Source organism: Microcaecilia unicolor, chromosome 9, assembly GCF_901765095.1.
Source record: "Microcaecilia unicolor chromosome 9, aMicUni1.1, whole genome shotgun sequence".
NCBI classification, from domain to species: Eukaryota; Metazoa; Chordata; class Amphibia; order Gymnophiona; family Siphonopidae; genus Microcaecilia; species Microcaecilia unicolor.
Window position 1 is genome coordinate 169,520,617 of NC_044039.1, and position 22,207 is coordinate 169,542,823.

At 44.5% G+C, this 22,207-nt stretch overlaps 1 protein-coding gene across 2 annotated transcripts in view; it reads left to right on the plus strand.

Moving 5' to 3' along the window:
* The first annotated feature begins 2,832 nt into the window (after window positions 1–2,832).
* LOC115477765 (galectin-3-like) overlaps window positions 2,833–22,207 on the plus strand; it is a 45,650-nt gene continuing 26,275 nt past the window's right edge. The window contains exons 1-3 of one of the 2 annotated variants that reach the window (XM_030214840.1): window positions 2,833–2,997; window positions 4,325–4,381; window positions 17,028–17,052. In XM_030214840.1, the coding sequence (XP_030070700.1) occupies window positions 17,038–17,052 (15 nt within the window). In that variant the 5' untranslated portion in view covers window positions 2,833–2,997; window positions 4,325–4,381; window positions 17,028–17,037. The remainder of the gene's footprint in view (window positions 2,998–4,324; window positions 4,382–17,027; window positions 17,053–22,207) is intronic. The other variant, XM_030214837.1, reaches the window with a different exon arrangement.

A 22,207-nucleotide genomic window follows, 5' to 3' on the forward strand; every position in this document is an offset into this window, starting at 1 on the left:
CCCTTCTTAAAAATCGGAGTAACATTGGCTACCCTCCAGTCTTCCGGTATTACACTCGATTTTAGGGACAGATTGCATATTTCTAACAGTAGCTCCGCAAGTTCATTTTTTAGTTCTATTAATACTCTGGGATGAATACCATCAGGTCCCGGTGATTTACTACTCTTCAGCTTGCTGAACTGACCCATTACATCCTCCAAGGTTACAGAGAATTTGTTTAGTTTCTCCGACTCCCCCGCTTCAAATATTCTTTCCGGCACCGGTGTCCCCCCCAAATCCTCCTCGGTATCATCCTATATAATAAAACCCACCTGCAACGTTCTGAAGCTGGCAGCGTGGACAAAAATATTGAAGCATTCATGCTACTGTTCCCGCAAGCATCATCAATGACTGGGTCCAATCAGAGAACAGCAGCGCGAGTCAACGTGAACTCCTACGTATTTAAAAAAAACGCTTTGAAGGGATGACAAAATGGCCACCATTCCCGCAAAAACGGCAGCGTGACACAAATCAGAGCAGCACAAAGACCAGACCGCCGCTGACGCACCCGAAGGCTCCACCAAACCAGCTGAAGGAGAAAGAACCACCGGAACCAGAACATCAGCTGTTTCCACGGCTGTGCAGAACTTGCAAGTGCCGGAGGATCCCACCCCCCGGCGCAGCTTCTCGGCCATCATGCGGCCCCACAGCTGCGGAGCTGGGAGATTTCCTTTTCTTTTTCTTTACTTTTATTTTAAACGACCCGAGCTGAAGACTCTCTACAGCGATCAAAAACGCACACTCCCAGAGCTGCTGTGCCGTTTGCTGCTAGAAGTCTGATGAAGGCTCCAGAATCACAGCAACCTTTTTAAAAGGAGAGGGAGGGGGTGGAAGGAAGGGGCCCAGGGACCCAGAACGTGGGTGGGAGGGAGGGAGGGGCCCAGGGACCCAGAACGAGGGAGGTAGAGGGGGATCAAGGACCCTGAATGGCGGAGGGAGAGGGGGAAACCCTCGAACTGGGAGGGGGGAGGGGGGGAAGGAGGGGGAGGGGCCCCTGACGCCGACACCCACTCTCATTCTCACACACACACTCTCACTATATATCACACACACACACTCGCACATTCCTGTCTTTCTCTCTCACACAGTCACTCTCACATACACTCTCTCAAACATACACACTCCGAGGAAAACCTTGCTAGCGCCCGTTTCATTTGTGTCAGAAACGGGCCTTTTTTACTAGTTAATAAATAAAATATAAAATAACATCAAAATACAGAAAAAGCAAATTTAAATCATCCTTAGTATGTGAAACAATCTGAAAGGATTATGAATTTTTTCTTCTTTCTTAAGTTCTTTTTTTTTTTTAATTACACATACTTATTTTTTTTATATGATCTTTGTCAGGAGATCTAGTTTGCCAGCAGTAAAAATCATAAGTAAATAGTGTTTAAGTATGTCAGCAAAATAAATGTGAAGGGATAATTGCATCCTTTACTCTGTTCTCCTATTAAACATGCCTGACTTTCTTTCACCATTATTGAAACCTCTGTATTGGGATTCCCTAAGTGTCCTGTTTCAATAGTATCCTTCCAGGACAGTTCACACCTAACCATGCACTCCAGGGTGACTGTTGACTTCCCCCAATTTTAGTTTAAAGCTGCTCTATCTCCTTTTTAAAAAAAAATAGTGCCAGCAGCCTGTTTAAGGTGGAGTTCATCCTTTTGGAGCAGGCTTCCCCTTCCCCAGAATGTTGTCCCGTTCCTAACAAATCTAAATCCTTCATCCTTACACCATTATCTCAACCACCCATTGAGACTGCAGTGTTCTGCCCGCATCTTGGGTCCTGTGTGTACGTACGTGCAGGACGTCAGACTCACAGAAACAGAACGAAGCCTTGCGCCAGAAGAAGAGGACCTTGGCTGGCGGGAGTTGGGGTCCCCAGCCAGCAAAGGTAGCCAACGGCGGTGGTGAGGGAGGGCTGGTGGTGGGAGGGGGGCGAAAGGGTCATCGGCAGGGGGTCCAGGGCCAAATCTACGGGGGCCCAGGCCCCCGTGGTCCCACATAGCTATGCCACTGCTTTCTAGTGTGCCTAAGTAAAAAGACCCCTTTATTTCCAGCAACAAATCCTAACACTGATCAACAGTGGAGTGTAACTTGTTTTGGGAAGAGTTAAAAAAATAAAACCGACTCCTGCATCTAATGTAAATCAGTTAAGCATGTGTCTATCAGAGAATTTTCTCTGCTTTAGGGTAGACTCATCTGGATAGTTAAGATGATCCATAGTTACCTTGGTCACTATAGTAATACAGTAAGAAGCATGGTAATCAAAGAGCCAGAAAGGCTTATCAAATCAATATGAACATCGAAAGAAAAAAGTCAGCCATCTTCTTCATGAGTGGACTTCCAAAATACAGAACACCAGAGGAAACGGGACCAGCAGTGAGGTTTGGGAATGATAAAAGGAAAAGAGGTAGAGAGAGAAAGTTAGAGATATCACTAATGGTTTCAGATCCTTGTATGGTGGAGGAGTAGCTTAATGGTTAGTGCAGTGACTTGGGAAACTGGGTTTGATCCCCACTGTAGTTCCTTATGACTCTGGGCAGGTCACTTCACCCTCCATTAGCCACCTGTACACGCTATGTAAACTGCTTTGATTGTAACCACAGAAAGACAGTGTATCAAATCCCACCCCCTTTCTACTGTATTTGTTCTCCCTGAAGGAAGATGCCCTAAAACTAAAATGTGATGTCTTATTTTTATAGAGAAAGTTTGTTTATTTATTTTGGAGTGTTTAGATGTTTAAGTTACACCACGATCTGGACTGCAAAGAAAGCAATAAAAAGAAACTTACTTTAGATGTTGTCATATTTATTACAAGAAAATCTGGAAAAGTTACTCATATCATCTTAACAGAGCCCAAGGGGGTAGAGGTGAAAGTGTCTGTTCCAGGAGCTATAGCAGGAAGTCACATCTTTCCTGACTGAATTGAAGTCTGACACCAAACTCTTCTCTGAGGTAACTATATCAGTAGGTTTTACACTGCAGTGATAATGCATAATATAGGACACGGACTGAAACAGGGGTGGAAGGATTATTTTAAACTGTTCTTTTTAGTAATGTCTACACTTATAAAGGTCAATATTAATATGTAAAGAAAAGATATTGGATGACTCAGAAATCAAACTTTCAAAGATTCTTTAGTGTCCCTATGGCATCTTATAATATTGAGGAGGATCTTTTGTCAGGAAATTGTCAGTGATGCTTATTTAAATTATTGAAATAAGAATATAAGACACATAGTTACAGTATACTCTTTTTTGCTGTAGAATATCTGTGTGCATTCCATATGTTCTTTAGATATAGGAAAGAGCAAATATTTTTCAGTATTATGATTAAACCCCAAAGTGAGCTGATAACACAGTAAAGTGAGTATTTGTCTGCTCAACTATCCTTTAGTGGAGGTCAGTGTGCCAGAGAAACTAGAGGACAGTCAGTTTGGGGGTAATTTTATAAAGCTTTTTTCAAGTGTAAAACATGTTTTGCAAGTAAAATTATATCTGAGTATACACTTGGAAAACATAAGTGCACTAAGATTTCTCCTATTTCTCAGCATAAGCGTTCCTAGGAATGTACATTGGGTAGTGCTAAGGTGGAATTGTAATGTACATGCTTATTTTATAAGTCAGAAAACAACAAGACAGGCGGTCTGCCAAATCCAACGTGAAAGATAACACAAAAAGTTAGACTTTTTGAAAAACACAGTCTTTACTGGTAAATTAAAAGCTCCCAAAAGTTCAACATACAAAGCCTGACACTGCCATGTTTCACCTGAATTGCAGGCTGCGTCAGGGGTAAGCAAAGCTGAAAGATCAGTCTTTTTCCGAAAGCATTGTGTAGTTTTTACTGACTACACAATGCTTTCAGAAAAAGACTGGTCTTTGAGCATTGCTTGCCATGTTTGAACAGCTGTACCAGCCAGGCTGTTTCTGGAGTTTTACACCAGCTGGTAACTACTGCCCCCTAACGCAGCCTGCAATTCAGATGAAACATGGCTATATTGGACTCTGTATATTGAACTTCTGGGAGCTTTTAATTCACCAGTAAAGACAATGATTTTCATAAGGTCTGCATTTTTGTGCTATCTTCCATGATTATTTTATATCCAATCATTTTTATTCTTCTTTGTCAATCCTATCACAAGGATCTGTGCTGTTTTACCTTGTTGATTCTAGGCTGTATAGAGATGGGGGTGGGGGGTGGGGGGAGGTAGGGTTTCCGGGTTTGGCTTTTGATTTGTGTTTTAATGGTAGATTATTCAATGCAGTGTTTTCTTTTATTGTACGTTCTGAAATTTGCTATTGTGCTGTTGTTCATTCTAATAAAAAGATTTACACATAGGGTATGTACACATTTAGACATTTCTTTGGGTGAAATACTGGGGATCACTCACTGTACAAGCCCATATTATAAAGACACATGGACACCTATAAAATGTTTGTCTTTCTGGACATTTCACATTGATGATCTGTTATAAAGTTATACCCTATCCCCTGGATTCTATATATGAAACTCAAAGTTGCATATGCAATTTTAATTAATGAGTCAATTAGCACCAATAGGTGGCCACTAACAATTATTGGTGCTAATTGGCAACAATTGAATTTACACATGCATTATGCTAGGCGCTATTCTATAAAGATGTGTGCATAAATATTTTAGCATGCAACTGAAAAGGGGGCACAGCTCTTGGAGAGGCATGGGTGAGTCAGGGGCATTCCCTAAAGATGCACATACTGTAATAGAATTTGGACGATCTGTGTCTAATTTTTTTCAGAAGGTTTTACACCAGGTTTCAGTTGGTGTAAATCCTCATGCCCAAAGTTAGGTATGGATCCCAGTGCTACTCTATAAACAGCACCCAACTCGGAGTGCTGGCTGTAAAACATCACTCAGTGCTCTTTTTTTTTGGAACAATAATAATGCATGATTTAAAATTAGTCTGATAACCAACTTCAAGATTTATCATTTAATACCAGCTGAATCCAGACAGTGAGTGGCTGATGGACACATTCTATTCTCTCACTCATGAATTCCTTAAATGAGCATTTTCTGGCTGATATTTTAAGTATAATGTCATCCATTTTTGTACTGACATTTAGGGGCACTTTAAAGGGCATTAAGCTTGTAATGCGTAGTTAACGCAAGGAAACAGGATACTGCTCAACTGTGTTAAGGGGCGTATGTGGAGGTTTGACGGTTTTTACATGTTAAACCACACATTACTGCATTTGTTTTCAGATTTTTTCCCTCGGGGGGGGGGGGGGAGACACACATGGGTGGAGAATGGATGTGGAAGCATTAGCCAGCTAGCATGTTACATTTACTGTGTACTAATTGGCTAATACAGTAGGAGGTGGTAAGTGATCCCAAGCTAATTCTCAGCAGGTACCACACACTAATGGGAACATTAATGAATGACCTATAATAAAAATAGTGGGAACACCCCCAAAAGGTGCTGTGCGAAATTAGTAGTTACTACTCAGTAAAATCCCACATTAAGCCACAATAACTGCAAATGTTAGCAAATTTTAGTAAAAGGGCCCCTTAGTCATGTGTCTCATTTGATTCATCTCAATTTCCTGCAGCTGTTTCCATATATGAAGCCTTTTACCAAAAATAATTCTGTACAATCTGTCTCTCTTGACTTATGTTTTATATTGTCTAAATCCTCAGTGGTCAACCTTTGATTCAGAATTCTCTTCAGAGTCTGATCTTTTTTTTTTTTTATAATCTGTAAATCTGCCACTTTCCTTCTGTTTAGACCATCATTTGTGTGTTCATTTTGTTCATTCATCATTAGTTTACCTTTATCTCCAATGGCTCAGGGCTTTTTTTAAGGGGTACTTGGGGGTACTGAGTACCGGCACCTTTTCCATTATCTGCTAAAACTGACTCATGGACCCCAAGTTTTAGGGCGTGTTTTACTAAAGATTATCTTGAGTTATCTGCAGCATGGCCCATTTTATTCCCATGGGCCCTGATGCAGAGGAGTGGCCTAGTGGTTAAGGTGGTGGACTTTGGTCCTGAGGAACTGAGCTCAATTCCCACTTCAGGCACAGGCAGCTCCTTGTGACTCTCGGGCAAGTCACTTAACCCTCCATTGCCCCATGTAAGCCGCATTGAGCCTGCCATGAGTGGGAAAGCACAGAGTACAAATGTAACAAAAAAAAATTACTAAGGGGCCCTTTTATGAAAGGGTGGTAGGGCTACCACCAGCTTAGCATTTGGCAAATTGGTTCTACTGCCGGGCTTGCCCAGCAGGTTGACTGCAGTTCCAGTTTTCTCACTCACCGTTTCTGGCACTAGAAAATACTTTTTACTTTTCTAGTGGTGGGGGGCGTGCCTGGAGGTAATCAGTAAGTGCATCAGCAGTAAATGGCTGCGTGGCAGTTTTTGTAATTACTGCACAGCCATTTACTGGTCCTTTAAGAAAAAGCCACTTTTACAGATGGCGGTAAGTGGCCTTGGCACTCAGTAATCCCACATGCCCATGCCACTGCGGGCCACCTTTTGGTTAAAGGACTCCTAAATGTTAAAACAATTGCCAAGCATTCTGAAACTATGCAAGGGGGTCTTGTTTTTTTCTGGACAACATGAATATAAAAAGGATATGAGCCTTGGTAACCCCATGCCTTTAAGTACCCCTCCCCCCCCCCCCAGAATGATCAAAGGATCACCTCCCAGGCCTATCTTAGCTCTCTGAAGCAAAGCTAGGCCCAGGTGGGTTTACCAAGATGGGATGGAAGGTTCAGGTAGTCACTCCAGGGGAAGGGGTTACTTAAAAACATGAGCTGAGGCAGGTGGAAGGGAAGGAGGGGGCTCCTAGGGCTCATTTCTATTTTATATAGTAATGTGGGTCCCAGCCAATATTCAGCCGGGGCCCACATAAGATCCGGCGTCCTGCCCCGCTTAAATTAGTCCCAGATATTCAGTGCTGTTGCCCGGACATGGCCCCTGCACTGGATATCTCAGGCTAATTCTGCCCACAGCTGTCAGTGCTTAAAAAACACATTGATCGCCCTCGCCCCCCCCCCCCCCCTGATTTTAGAAAGCTGGGATTTACACGTGCAAATTCCAAGGGGGAATGGTCTGGGTGGGGTTAGGTCGGGACCAAAAAATAAATATAAGTGCACCATTTCAGAAACGGAATGAATATGTATGCTCACCATTATGAACGTTATGATTTACAAATGCTCCCAAATCTAGGGTTTGTGAAAATGTTGTTCTGGGCAGTGCTCTAAGGAGAAATTAGGGGGAGGTTGCTCCCTTAATCCCCCTGTTCTCCCTCTCCAAATAAATGAATGCTTTGCTCTTAACTGGAGTGTATGGATATGTAGGCTTCTAAGGGTCCCTTTTACAAAGGCGCAATATGTGCCAAAATGAGACTACAGCCAAGCTAGTGCACCCCCTGGTGGTAAATTCAGATTTAGTGCGTGCCCATACTCCTGGGACAAATTATTTTTTTGTTTCCTACCACACATGGCATTTCTGGCATTAATTGGCAGTTGGCACATGCTGACCGCTCACCTTACCACTAGATCAATGGATGGCATTAAGGGTTCAGAATGTAAATATGTGTGTGCTGGTTTCAATTTTACCACAGGCCTTTTTCCTGGCCCATTGAAAAAAAAAAAAGCTATTTCCCCCCAGATGTAATTAAAAAAACTGGCCTGGTGCGCACCAAAAACGTGTGCGCACACTACCCCAGGCCACGCACCCTGTGGCTTTGTAAAAGGACCCCTACAATTGCTAGCATACATGTCCATGTTGTCGTGTATGTTCTGAATTATCTACTAAACTAACCCCTCATTAATATTCTTGTGGATCACCAGGAGGTATCATGGAACCAATAATTCCATTAACTTCACCGCTTATCTTAATAGATACGGGTTTTTCTTAGACAATTCTCCTCTGTAAATTCACTGTAACTGTCACAACTGTCAGGAATGGTGAGCCCTTAGACCAAAGCCGGCAAACAAATCACCTCGACTGGCACAGGCAGGAAACAGAACAGACTGGACTAGGATAAACTAACAGACTCAACAAGGCAAGACAGAGGTAACTAAACCAGGGGCGTATCTGGAATCCGGCGGTAGGGGGGGCCAGAGCCAGAGAGGGGGGGCACATTTTTGCCTCCCTCCCCCCCCCCCCCGCCGCCGCCGCCGCCGCCGCCGCCTCTCTCCACCCCCTCCCCGCCGTCAACCCTCCCCCGCTGCTTACTTTTGCTGGCGCCGAGGTCCCGACCCGCAATCTCCGTTTTTCGTCTTCCTCCGTGGCCATGCTTCCAGGAAGTAACGCTGCAGTGCTGATTCGTTGACTCCAGTTCGACGTCTGACGTCAGACGCCGAACTGGATTCAACGAATCAGCACTGCAGCGTTACTTCCTGGAAGCATGGCCACGGAGGAAGACGAAAAACGGAGATTGCGGGTCGGACCTCGGCGCCAGCAAAAGTAAGCAGCGGGGGAGGGTTGACGGCGGGGAGGGGGGCCAGGGCGAAATCTGCGGGGGCCCAGGCCCCTGTGGCCCCACGCAGATACGCCCCTGAACTAAACACAATGGACAACACAAGAAACGGATCCAGACGAGGCAAGGAAAAGAAGGCAAAGGGCCAGAACTGGAAGCCAGACAGGACAAGGCAAGACTCGGAACTGGATTAAAACTGGGACTGGGACCCAGAAATGCAAGACAAAGCAAAACATGGAAGTAGATTAAAACTGGGTCCAGAAAAGGGCAAGACAAGGCAACAAGAATAACAGAAGCAAGGCAGGGACAGGATTCAGGATTCTCAAACAGGATTCAGGATTCTCGAACAGACTTGGCTGGAACAGGATTCAGGATTCTCGAACAGGCTTGGCTGGAAAAGGATTCAGGATTCTCAAACAGGCTTGGCTGGAACAGGATTCAGGATTCTCAAACGGGTTTGGCTGGAACAGGATTCTGGAACAGGCTTGGCTTGACTGGAATGGGACTTGGCTTGGCTTGACTAGAACAGGATTCTGGAACAGGCTTGGCTTGACTGGAATGGGACTTGGCTTGGCTTGACTGGAACAGGATTCTGGAACAGGCTTGGCTTGGCTTGACTGGAGCAGGATTGTGGAACAGGCTTGGCTTGGCTGAAACAGGATTCTGGAACAGGACTTGGCTTGGCTTGGCTGGAACAGGATACTGAAAGGGACTTGGCTTGGTTTGGCTGGAACAGGATACTGAAAGGGACTTGGCTTCGCTTGACTGCAACAGGATACTGACAGAACTAGCTCAAAACATAGAGCAGGAGCAGAACCTGACTCAAACACACAACAGAAACAGAACTTGCCAGAAACAGAGCTCAAGAGCCAGGAAGCAAACATAGCAGGCAAAGGATTAAGCAGACTAAGGGAAGACAAACAAACATAGAAGCAATGTGCTTACCGGCACCCACAGCTGGAAAGGGAAAGGCCAAGCAGACAGAGGCAGCAGATACAGCTGCATAGCAGAGATGTAATCAGGGATGATGCTGGCTTCTACAGACTCTCAGAATAAGCAGACAAGAACCACACACACAGGAAACAGAACAGGGAATACAGCAAACAGGAACAGAGCTTAGCTAAACACAGAGTGGCTTAAACACAGAGCTTAACTATAGCAAGAGTCAGAAGCATGGCTAGACTAAAAGCAGGAGCCAAGGGTAGAGTCAGATACAGACACCAAGGGCAGGGTGTGGCTCTAGAGCCAGGTTTTCAGGATCAAGGTACAAAAGCAAACACACAGAAACAAAGCAAAGCATTGAAACACAAGACTCAAAGAAACACAGAACAGACCTTCAGGAGCAAGATTCTCAGAAACAAAGCCAAGCAGGGAAATGATCTAAACATGTAACACAAGATTAAGAGACCTCTTGAAAAGGTAACATAGAAAAGCTCCCTGGGTCCTTATAAAGGAGTAGGCTGATGATGTCACAAGTAGGAAATGAAGCAGAAGCAGGGAGACCAAAGCGAGGCTTGGCATCATGGACACCAAAGCGAAGCTTGGCTAACAGAAAGAACAACAACAGGAAATGAAGCAGAAGCAGGGAGACCAAAGCGAGGCTTGGCTTACAGGAAGAACAACAATAGGGAAAAAAGGCAGACTGGAGAGGTAACAGAACTAGATACAGAGAAACAGTAGGTCTGAACATAAGGGCATGGCCACAACCATGACAGTAACTTCAAATTCAATTAGTGATTCAATTCCAATTCATATCAAATTCTTATATGTCAACCGCTTCAAACATATTATTCCAAGCTTCATAAGTCAATAGAATCAAATAATACTTAATCCGTAGATCTAAACATGTACTTGCACAGCATATACCTGCAACATAGCGCTATGTTTCAAGCTGAGCTACATCGGGAAGCATTAGTTCATTTGTCATCATTTCAGGAAATGATGACACATTTACTGATACTTCTCTGATACAGCTCAATGCAGTTGGTGATCTCTCTTGATTATAATGGTTATACTATAAACCATGCTAATTTATATCAAATATTGTTCTGATATACAAACACATATGTGTAACCGCTGACACATAGATGTGTATGTAGCTTCCATTGATGTTTTAGGCATTGACAGTTGTAAAATGGATGCTCCTACCACACCTAGCCAGCATAAGTACAGTGCAATCCGCTTAAGTGCAAGGGTCTGGGACCAAAGAAATACATGCAGTTAACCGGAGTGTGCACTTAACCATTGTGACCCAAAGAAGCTTGACATCTGATAAACATATGTACAGTACTGTTTATTATATGTACAGTATACAGTCTCCGTTAACTGACGTTAGGCTTACTTGAAGTAATCAGTTATAGTCCTCTATACACTTTTGGGTCTGTGAGTTCCATAGACTACGTCTGCCAGACGGTAAAAACTGTCATAGCACTGACATCTGCACGGTGTTGAGACTCTCCAGCGCTCTTGCAAAAGTGACAGGAGGAGGTTGTTGAATTTCATCAGCATGTGCCTCGCTGCTCATTTCTTCATCTGTTTCATCATCAGCCGTTGTTGCCTGCGTGTAGGCGCATATCTCGACATCAGTGCTGTCATCAGCTGTTTGTAGATCGTAATCAACAGCTACGTAGAGATGAAACTCCTTTTCAGTAACACCAGCTGGGATGTCAATAACCTGTTCATCTGACACGTTTGCAACACCTGCATCTGTTTCGTCCTTCTCCACATCCTTAACAAAGCTTGCCCGCTTGTAGCAGTTCACAATGGTTGCCTGTGTAACATGATTCCAGGCTTCTTTCTGCATATGTAAGGAATCCAACAGTGATAGATTATGAGCCAGTTCAACAGCACGTTTATCCTTGCCAGTCTGGTCATCCATAACGCTCATCACACGACGTAACACAAGAGCCCGATAATGTTGTTTGAAATTGGCTATTATGCCCTGATCCATAGGTTGGATCAGAGAGGTAGTGTTTGGTGGCAGGAAGACCACCTTGACATTAGACAGCCTGACATCATCCTTGTGTGCAGCACAATTATCACAAAGCAACAAAATCTGACGCTTTTGTGCCCGCATTCTAGTGTCTAACTTCTTTAGCCACTACTTCCAAATTTCCCCAGTCATCCATGAATTTGCATTAGCCTCGTATGACACAGGAAGTTGCTTAACTTTCTTGAAGCAACAGGGCTGTTTGCTCTTTCCAATGATGAGTGGTTCCAACTTCTCACTCCCATCCATGTTGCAACAAAGGAGGATCGTCAGTCGGTCCTTCGACGTTTTACCTCCAGTAGTTTCGGCTTGTTTGAATGCAAGTGTTCCATCAGGAATCGCTCACCAGTAGAGACCGTTTTCGTCAGCATTGAAAATGTCACGAGGTGCAAACTCGTTCAAGATGGTAGGAAGAACTGAAACAACCCAATTTTCAGCACCAAAGTCATCAGCGTCTTGTTTCTCACCATGCTGTTTCTTGAATTTTATGTTGTTCCTCTCCTTCCATCTTTCCAACCATCCAACAGTGGCTTTGAATTCAGTTAGTCCAAGACTTTCAGCTAGCTGGTTAGCTTTCTCCATAAGCAGTGGATCACTGACAGGAAACTGTCTGCTCCGGACTCGAGAAAACCACCAAAGAAGAGCATCTTCTACCTCCTCAGCTTTTCCAGCCCTTTTACGTTTCCTGTGTGGATTTGTATTGTTTTGCCAGTCTTCCAGAAGCTGATCTTTCTGCTTCAAGACACGTGAAATTTGACTGGGATTGACACCATATTCTTTAGCAATAGATGCTTGACTTTGTTTGTTTTCTAATTTTTTAAGAGCTTCATTCAGCCAGTGTTAAAGTCTTACAGTTCTGCCGTGATGACGACGACAACCCCAGTGTACATTCTAACAACATTCTTTCGCTTATTCTGCCTGTGGCAGTTAAAAGGGTGATAAATTTGAAATCTCGTTGGTTGTCACGCGCCAATCAGCTTCCATATTCCGTGTGTGCTCTTATGCGGAGTCTTTCCTGCAGAGGAGCGATCTTAAACCATGCATATAAGCGAATCTTGCACTTATCAGTGGTGCGCTAAACCGAGGTTTGTCCCCAAAGAAATTGATGGCGCCAAAAATGTGACCGAAGTACGGCATGCAGTTAAACAGAGCATGCGCTTATCCGACATGCACTTAAATGGAGTGCACTGTACTTCCATTCCTGTATGTATTTTGGAAAAAGCTCTTTGTTAACAGACATTGACACATCCTGACCTGAACAATTCTGTTCCACTTTCTTTGTTCTATATAAAATGGGGTTTCACAACTATGCCACATCCATTTTTCCTTTTCAAATTTAGAATTAGTAGTATTTTACACTTTAAATCATGATATATTATGGGGCTCATTTTCGAAGCAGAAAAACGTTCAAAAAACAGTACAAAGTGGCATTTGGACATTTTGCTTCCCAAAACATCCAAATCGCTATTTTTGAAACCTATTTTTTAAATCTTTTGCTATGCTGTTCATCAGCAATACATCTACATCACAAGGGACATGTCAGGAGCAGGATTTGGATGTTGATAACACTTGGACGTTTTTCTGCCATAATGGAACAAAACAAAAAAAGTCCAGGGCTACAATTTATACGTTTTGGTCTAGACCAGGTCACACAAAGGTGCTTTAAATGACCAAATGACTACTGGAGGACAGAGCCGCCGAGAGGGGGGGACAGGGGGGACAAAATTCCCCCGGCCCGGGCCTCAAGGGGGGCCCGGCGCCGGAGTCCCACCTGCTCTCCATCATCAGGACCTCACACCTCCTGGGGCCCCGCGGCACTTCCTGGCGCTCCCTCCCTACCACATCGTTGCGACGCTCAGCTTCATTTTTTCCAGCCGCCCTGCATTTAAAAAGTTGCAGAAGCGGCAGCAAAACAGCAGGCTCGCCTCGCCTTTAAGCCCTTCCCCTTCTCTTTCAGCGTGCACTGATGCAATTTCCGGTTTCCATGAAGGCAGCACAGTGCACGCTGAGAGAGAAGGGGAAGGGCTTAAAGGAGAGGTGAGTCTGCTTTTTCGCTGCCGCCGCTGCAACTTTTTAAATGCAGGGCGGCTGGAAAAAATGAAGCCGAGCGTTCCTTGAAGAGGGTGAATGTAGGCTGCCGATGACTGAGTCGGGAGGAGTAGGGCAAAATTGAGTTTCACACGCTTCCACCTGAAGAGTCAAAACCCCTGAAGATGCAATTGGCGAAACACAGATCTGTGTAGGGATTGATGTCGTTAAAATGAAGTGGATAACAATTGTCACTCCATGACTATGAGACGGATAACTGTGAGAGAATAGTGTTGTGGTTTATTACCAGATGAAGAAATTTGCATTGTAAATTTTGCATCAGAAAAGTAATGTACATAGTAACATAGTAGATGATGGCAGAAAAAGACCTGCACGGTCCATCCAGTCTGCCCAAGAAATGTAATGCTACTGTTTGAGATACGAGTGGGAACTGCAATCTTTGAAACTGAAAGCAACAGTGATAAGTGGACATTACTGTGACAATATTTAGGTAATGAAGGACAATTATTAAAGAACTATGGATGGGAACAGTTTGGAGAAATGAAAATAGAATATCAATGTTTTTATGAAAAAAATGTGATATATGGAACGTTGAAGAGCAATTCTAAATGTTCCTATAGTTCCATAGTTGTGGGAACTTACATGAAGGAGAATAGTGAGAATGTGGCACGAATGGGGAGAATGAAGCAGAGTACTTGGTTAATATTATTTTGCTGTTTGAAAAGGTTTTAATTTAGTTTGTAATTGAAAGTTTTCAATAAACAAGTTGTTGAATTGTCTAAATAAATGTGAGGTAGTTACTAGATAGGTGATCTATGGTACTGTAACTATGGAAAAGGATACTCGGAGCTTTGTATTCAATAGGGATATCCTGAAAGCCCTGACTGGCTAAGGGTGCCCTGAAGACTGGGTTGAAAACCTCTGGTCTAGTAGGACTCAAGGAAAGGAAATTAACAGGTATAAATAAAATTTCACCTTATTGTCCCATTAGACAAGGCCACCAAAGAAATGTACATGAGCAGTCCCTTAACAGTAGAGGGTAAGACAAAGCCCCCTGAATGAGGGCAGGGGAGCGAGGAGAGTTGCTATGGATGGATGGAGGGGAGGGGAGGAGAAATGCTGGACATGGATGGAAGTGAGGGAAGACAGGAAGGAGTTGCACATGGATGGAAGGGAGAGGAGAAATTCTGGATACGGATGGAGGAGAGGGGAGAGTTGAAATGCTAGATATGGATGGAGGAGAGGGACAGTGGCGTTCCTAGGGAGGCTGACACCTGGGGCGGATCGCTGATGCACCCCGCCCCCCGGGTGCAGCGCAACCCTCCCCCGGCGAAGGAAACCCCCCCCCCGGGTGCACGCCACTGGGGGGGGTGCCGCACGCCTGTCCGCTTCATTCATTTCCATGCTCCCTCTGCCCCGGAACAGGAAGTAACCTGTTCTGGGGCAGAGGGAGCACAGAACAAACGTAGCGGACAGGCGCGCGGCACCCCCCCCCCCCAGTGGCGTGCACCCGAGGCGGATCGCACCCACCGACCCCCCCTTAGGAACGCCACTGGGGAGGGAAGAGAGGACATGAGATGAACATGGATGGAGGGGAGGAGAGAGAGGATAAATGCTGGACATGGATGGAGGAGAGAGAAGAGAGAGGAAGGAGATGCATCCTGACGGAGATGAGGGAAAGGGAAAAGAGGAGAAAAACTGCACATGGCTGGAGAAAATACACAAAAGCTGGATCCACTCTATACCTCCTCCAGTCAAGTCCGTGGAGATCCCAGCTTTTACCTCTGGATGTAGGGCAAGAAATGAAAAAGAAAGGAGGAAAGTAAAGAAATAAATGGAAAGGAAACCCTGGACGTGGAGTTAAGGGAGCAGATAGAGAGCAGCAGAATCAGAGACTGGGACCAACATGATCTGAAAAACAGTCACAAGACAACAAAGGTAGAAAAAATCATTTTATTTTCATTTTAGTGTTTGGAATATGTCCAATTTGAGAATTTACATCTGCTGTCTTATTTTGCAATGTATAGCAATGTTCTGTTTTTCTGGTATTGTGCTGCATGCAGAATCTGTATGCTAATTTGGTTTCTGTCATTTTGGGTATACTGGAGCGGGGAGGGGTGGGTGGGCCCCAGCGAACTGGTCTGCACAGCTTACTGCAATTGCTAAGACCGGCCCTGTCCATCATTGACTGTCTGCCACCAGGCCGGGCCCCCTGCACTGAAATCACTGCGCCTCTCAACCTCCGTGTGAAAGCGCTGCAGGCAGCAGCAGATCGCCTCCCTTCAGGCTTCCTTCCGTCTCTGTGTCCCGCCCTCACGGAAGTTACGTCAGATGAGGACGGGACACAGGGAGGAAAGGAGGCCCGAAGGAGGGAGGCGATCTGCTGCTGCCTGAAGCGCTTTCACATGGAGGTGAGAGGCGCTGTGATTTCAATGCAGGGGCCCGGCCCGGTGGCAGGTGGAGGGGGGATGGGTGGAGGGGGAGAGGCAGCGACCTCGGGGGGGGACCCGGGGGTGACTTTGTCCCGGGCCTGGCCCAGTCTCTCGGCGGCCCTGCTGGAGGAATCAAGGCATGACCCCCCCTCCTTACCTCCCCAGTGGTCAATGACTCCCCTCTCACCCCCCCTCCCCAAAGTTCTGAAACACTACATACCACTTTCTATGACAGCTTCAGATGTTATAGCCAGTCCTATTAGAGCTGCAAGCAGGTCCCTGGAGTAGCCTAGTGGTTGGTGCCATGTACTGCAAAGTAGGGGACCCACCACTCTGTTACACTTGTGGTGGAAACTGTGAGCCCTCCAAAATCCAATAAAAATCTAGTGTACCTACATATAGGTGACACTTGCAGGCATAGGGGCTATTGTAGTGGTATACAGCTGGGTACAGTAGGTTTTTGGTGGGTTTTGGAGGGCTCACCATTAAAGAGAAGGAGGCAACAGTAAGACGTGTACCTGACATGTTTTATGTGAAGTCCACTGCAGTGCCCTTAGGGTGCCCCACTGCTCTGCTGGGATGTCTGTGTGGCCAGTCTACTAAGAATGTTGACTCCTCCTACATCCCAATGGCTTGATTTTGTGCGTTTTCCACTTGGACATTTTTTTCCAAAAATGGTCCAGAAAGATACACACACTGAGTACAGCAACTTCTAGCAAATGGCCATTTTTAAAACAAAATGATAAACTTTTTTCTGTTATGAAAATTGCTATATTCACCACTTGAATTTGGGACGTTTTGAGCAAAACATCCAAAGTCAGATTTAGACGCCATATTGAAAATGCCCCTCCACATTACATACTCTTAAATTATCAGTGTTTGATCGATAATCTAGAGCAGTTCAATACTGATAAAATAATCCATTAATAAATGTAATGCAGTGCTTGCAACAGGTTACTAATGCATTTTTCACCTAAATATGGCTTACATTCTATTTCTTACAATGTTGTTAAAAAAATCTGACAATTTTTTGTTTCTGATTTACATATAGGTCAACTGCAATGGCTACAGACTCAGTAAGTTTGCTTAATTTTAATGTATGAATGAACACAGCCTATACCATCAATATCATGAACATTTGCGAATATTAATATTTCATAAGAATATCAGTACAAATATGGAATGCTATATCACTCTTTGATCATGTTTCAGAAGAGACATGACCCCTCTTGAGACTGCAATCATGTGAGTCATATGACATTCAGAAGACCAAACTCGCGTCAACAATGCAATCAAACAAAAATATTTCCTCGTTCCCAAGTCTAACTGAATGTTTTACTATAGAAGCTGCCTAACACGGAGAGGGACATTTTTGTTTTCAGAATAGGTCCTTTACCATTGGGAAGACAATTGCATAAATTAGTTGTCTGAAAATAGCCTCTTTCAGGTTAAAAGTTGAGGAGCCCTTTTACTAAACCACGTAGGCGCCTATGCGCCCCCAATGCATATCAATTTGGAGTTACCACCTGGCTAATGCGTGACCTTTGCCAGAAAATATATTTTATTTTCTGGCGCATGGCAAAAATTGGGCAGTAACTCTGACTTGATGCGCCTAGGCAATTACCGCACAGTGAACGCGAGAGACCTTACCGCTAAGTCAATGGCTGGCAGTAAGGTCTCAGACCCAAAATGGATGCGCAACAATTTTTATTTTGCTGCATGTCCATTTTTGGCAAAAATTTAAAAGGCCTTTTTTACAGGTGCGTTTAGACTACTGCAATCTGCTTCTTGCTGGCCTCCCACTTAGTCACCTCTCCCCCCTCCAATTGGTTCAAAACTCTGCTGCCCGTCTTGTCTTCCGCCAGGGTCGCTTTACTCATACTACCCCTCTCCTCAAGTCGCTTCACTGGCTCCCTATCCGTTTTCGTATCCTGTTCAAACTTCTTCTACTAACCTATAAATGTACTCACTCTGCTGCTCCCCAGTATCTCTCCACACTCATCCTTCCCTACACCCCTTCCCGTGCACTCCGCTTCATGGATAAATCCTTCTTATCTGTTCCCTTCTTCACTACTGCCAACTCCAGACTTCGCGCCTTCTGTCTCGCTGCACCCTACGCCTGGAATAAACTTCCTGAGCCCCTACGTCTTGCCCCATCCTTGGCCACCTTTAAATCTAGACTGAAAGCCCACCTCTTTGACATTGCTTTTGACTCGTAACCACTTGTAACCACTCGCCTCCACCTACCCTCCTCTCCTCCTTCCTGTACACATTAATTGATTTGATTTGCTTACTTTATTTTTTTTTTGTCTATTAGATTATAAGCTCTTTGAGCAGGGACTGTCTTTCTTCTATGTTTGTGCAGCGCTGCATACGCCTTGTAGCGCTATAGAAATGCTAAATAGTAGTAGTAGTAGTAGTAGTAGATCTGCACATAACCAAAACATGCACCTACACTAGCACAGCCCATTTTTCAGCGCACCTTAGTAAAAGAGCCCCTCGGCTGCTTTGAGAGCAGGTATTCCCAGGGCCTGTTTTGGATGATATTGGAAATTAATAAACATAGAATACATTTTAGAAGGCTTAGGTGACATTTACACATGTATAAAGCTGATTTGCATGTGGTAATATTCATACGTAGGTCCCTTTGTTATATATATGAGCTAAGTGGCTGTCTAGTCACTGCTTGAGATGGTGGGAGCCGGGGCCAGCCTTAAGGCTGGAGGGCCAGACAAGCAAGGTATCAGACTTCCATTCACACAAAAATCCAGACCACACCGTGAAGTAACTTAACACTGAAACCTTTGCTGCACTGTCAATTAATGAAACACAGGGATATTGAAAAACCAAGAAGTCCATTCAAACACCAACTTATTTACAGTGGATATCCATCTCTTCTGCTCACACCACTTAAATAATAAAGCTATTCAGAGTAGGCTCATGATCAGGGGTGTAGCCAGACCTCGAGGTGGGAGGGCGCCACAGCCCAAAGTGGTGGTGGGGGGGGGCGCATTTTAGTCAGTTCTCACTAAAACGAGTGTGCCAAGACCGTGAGGTGAAGAGAGAGCAGGGCAGGCAATGCAGCAGCGTTGGAGACCAGCACTGCATGAAGGCTTCAGCTGGCGGGGGTTGGGGACCCCGCCAGCCAAACTAGGGGCCCGGAGCAAATTTGGGGGGCCCAGGTCCCCATGGCCCCCTGTAGCTACGCCACTGCTCATGATATTTGGATAGATAATAGCACAGTTCAGTAACCAAAACACATAAAGCCGCACTCACTGTTCAATAATGCATCATTACAGCCACTCTGAATTCCCATCCCCCTAACCTCACCTTCTCATCTCCCGTAATCTCACCACACTCATACCTTACTCACAGAAAATGTATACCAAATGCTCCCCTGTTATTATATACTGCCCCTTTTAGTTTCCCGTTCTTTCTTTTCCAATGTCTCTATGTTCATTTCCATTGTTATATTCCTTAATGATACTAGACTTTGTCTTGCATAACACCTCATAATGTAATCCATAACTGAGTTGTAACAAACTGTACTTCCAGCTTTCATAATGTATTGTAAGCCACACTGAACCCGCAAAAAGGTGGGAAAATGTGGGATACAAATGCAATAAATAAATAAATAAATAAAATGTCACATTAGAACAAGCTGATGGTCACACACATTAAACAAATATCTTTGCTGCTGTAGCTAGGTACAGTAAAAGATACTGGACCTGGTATTCAGTGCTATTTAACCAGCCAGGAACAGCTCCGGGCCTCTTAAATAGCATTTAGCCAGCTAACGCCTAATATTCAGCACGAGATAGCCGGTTATCTCTGCTGAATAGTAGGACTTGGCAGCTAGTCGATAACTGGCTATGTCACGTGGCTTAGCTGGCCATTTGGGAATATTCAAGCTCTGACTAGCTAAGTTTAGCAGGCAAATCAGACCGCATAAATTGCAGTCCCATCTATCTTTGCTCACTATTAACTTAAATGGCCAACACCGAATATTCACATCGCCGGTTATTTTTTATTTATTTGAATGCAATCTTCTATCCCACTATTATCCAAAATCACGTTTCAGTTCAAAGCGGCTTACAATTTACAGTTTCATGAAATTACAATAGTGTTTTGCAGTTAGGACATGGAAGGAACATTTGTAGTTTATGCAGTTAACTATAGAATTTTTTAAAGAGGAAAGTTTTCAGCTCTTTTCTGAACTGAAGATAGTTAGTGATGCTTCTTGTGTCTTTTGGTATTGAGTTCCACCAGTTGGAGACCAGGTAGCTAAATTATGCTGTTTAGATGGTTTTGTAGGTTATATTTCTCCAGTTGGATAGATGAAGTAAGTAACCACTGGTATCCGGGCTTGCATTTCTTGAGGATAGTTCTATAAAATCTAGAATATATTCTGGTGACCTTCCAAATAGAATCTTGAAAACAAGTGTGCAAGCTTTAAAGAGTAACATACTCTATACCCTCCCACAATAATAATAGCCAAAACTTAAAAATCTGTGCAACGTTTATAATATCTGCAAATATATCATCAATGTGTTTTTGTCACTGAAGATAGTACTTTCAAACCTACTTGATGACCTCAGCAGTGCCCCTCGACAGTGTCTTCACACCTTAGCAACATTATGGGCAACCTCATCGGTACACCTGATTTAATATTTTAAATTTTTTCTTAATATTATCTTAATTTTACTTGAAACAGGTTAAACCCATATCATTTCATCTTATTATGAAACTGCTGACGTGGCATCCGACATGCATGTTTCGCCTCTGTTTCAAGGATTGTCCCCTGCAAAAACATAAATCACTGTCCACCTCATAATCGAAAGTGATGGACACCCATATTTCAACCCAAATCGGGAGATGGGCGGCCATCTCGCAAAAGCGCCCAAATCGATATAATCAAAAGTCGATTTTGGCCGCCTTTAACTGCACTCCGTCGCGGAAACAGGCAAAGTTGACGGGGCGTGTCGGAGGCATGGTGAAGGCAGAACTGGGGCGTGGTTATCGGCTGAACAGAAATGGCCGGCTTTCGCCGATAATCGAAAAAAATAGCCGTTTTCAGTGAGCATTTAGGGCACTTTGTTTTACCCTTTTTTTTCACGAACAAGTCCCAAAAAAGTGCACTAAATGACCAGATGACCACCGGAGGGAATCGAGGATGACCTCCCCTGACTCCCCCAGTGGTCACTAACCCCCTCCCACCAAAAAAAAAAGAACTTTAAAAACTTTTCTTCAAGCCTGTATGCCAGCCTCAAATGTCATACCCAGCTCCCTGACAGCAGTATGCAGGTCCCTGGAACAGTTGTTAGTGGGTGCAGTGGACATCAGGCAGGTGGACCCAGGCCCATCCCCCCCCCCCCCCCCCCCACCTGTTACACTTGTGGTGCTTAATGCTGAGTGCTCCAAAAAACAAACAAACCCACTGTACCACATGTAGATGCCCCCTTCACTCCTTAGGGCTATGGTAATGGTGTAGTACTTGTGGGCAGTGGGTTTGGGGGGGATTTGGGGGGCTCAGCACCCAAGGGAAGGGAGCCATGCACCTGGGAAGTATTGTCATTTTTTTCCTTACTTTTTAGAAGTGCCCCCTAGGGTGCCCAGTTGGTGTCCTGGCATGTCAGGGGAACGAGTGCACAACAAATGCTGGCTCCTCCCACGACCAAATACCTTGCATTTGGCCGTGTTTGAGATCGCCGGCATTAGTTTCCATTATCGGCGGAAATCAATGACGGCCATATCTAAAACCAGCCAAAATGCTGAGATTTGGCCGGCCTGACCATATTATTGAAACAAAAGATGGCCGGCCATCTGGTTTTGAAAATACGGTTTACTCCTCCGTTCGCGGCACTGGCCATAGCGATGGCCGGCCATCTATTTGGCCGGCGCCATTCAATTATGCCCCTCTGTGTGAGAGTCCATCTTACACTTCCCAAACAGTGAACCAAATTTTACATTTTTACCTTAAGCCGTCTTAACGCCAACCCAACTTTCTTTCACAGGAAAACCCCTGCTAAGATGGCAACGGTGTCTTCTCCACCGCTTTAAATACTACTTCCTAACTATTAAGTCATCTCCCCTTCCACTCTGGGAGGTCCATATCAACCAAACTCCTTACAATCAATCTGTAATAATGATGCCCACTCCAGCTCCAAATTTAAACCTACAGATATTACTGTTTGAAGTCGGTAAATCAACTGTTGCTCTCTATAATTCAGC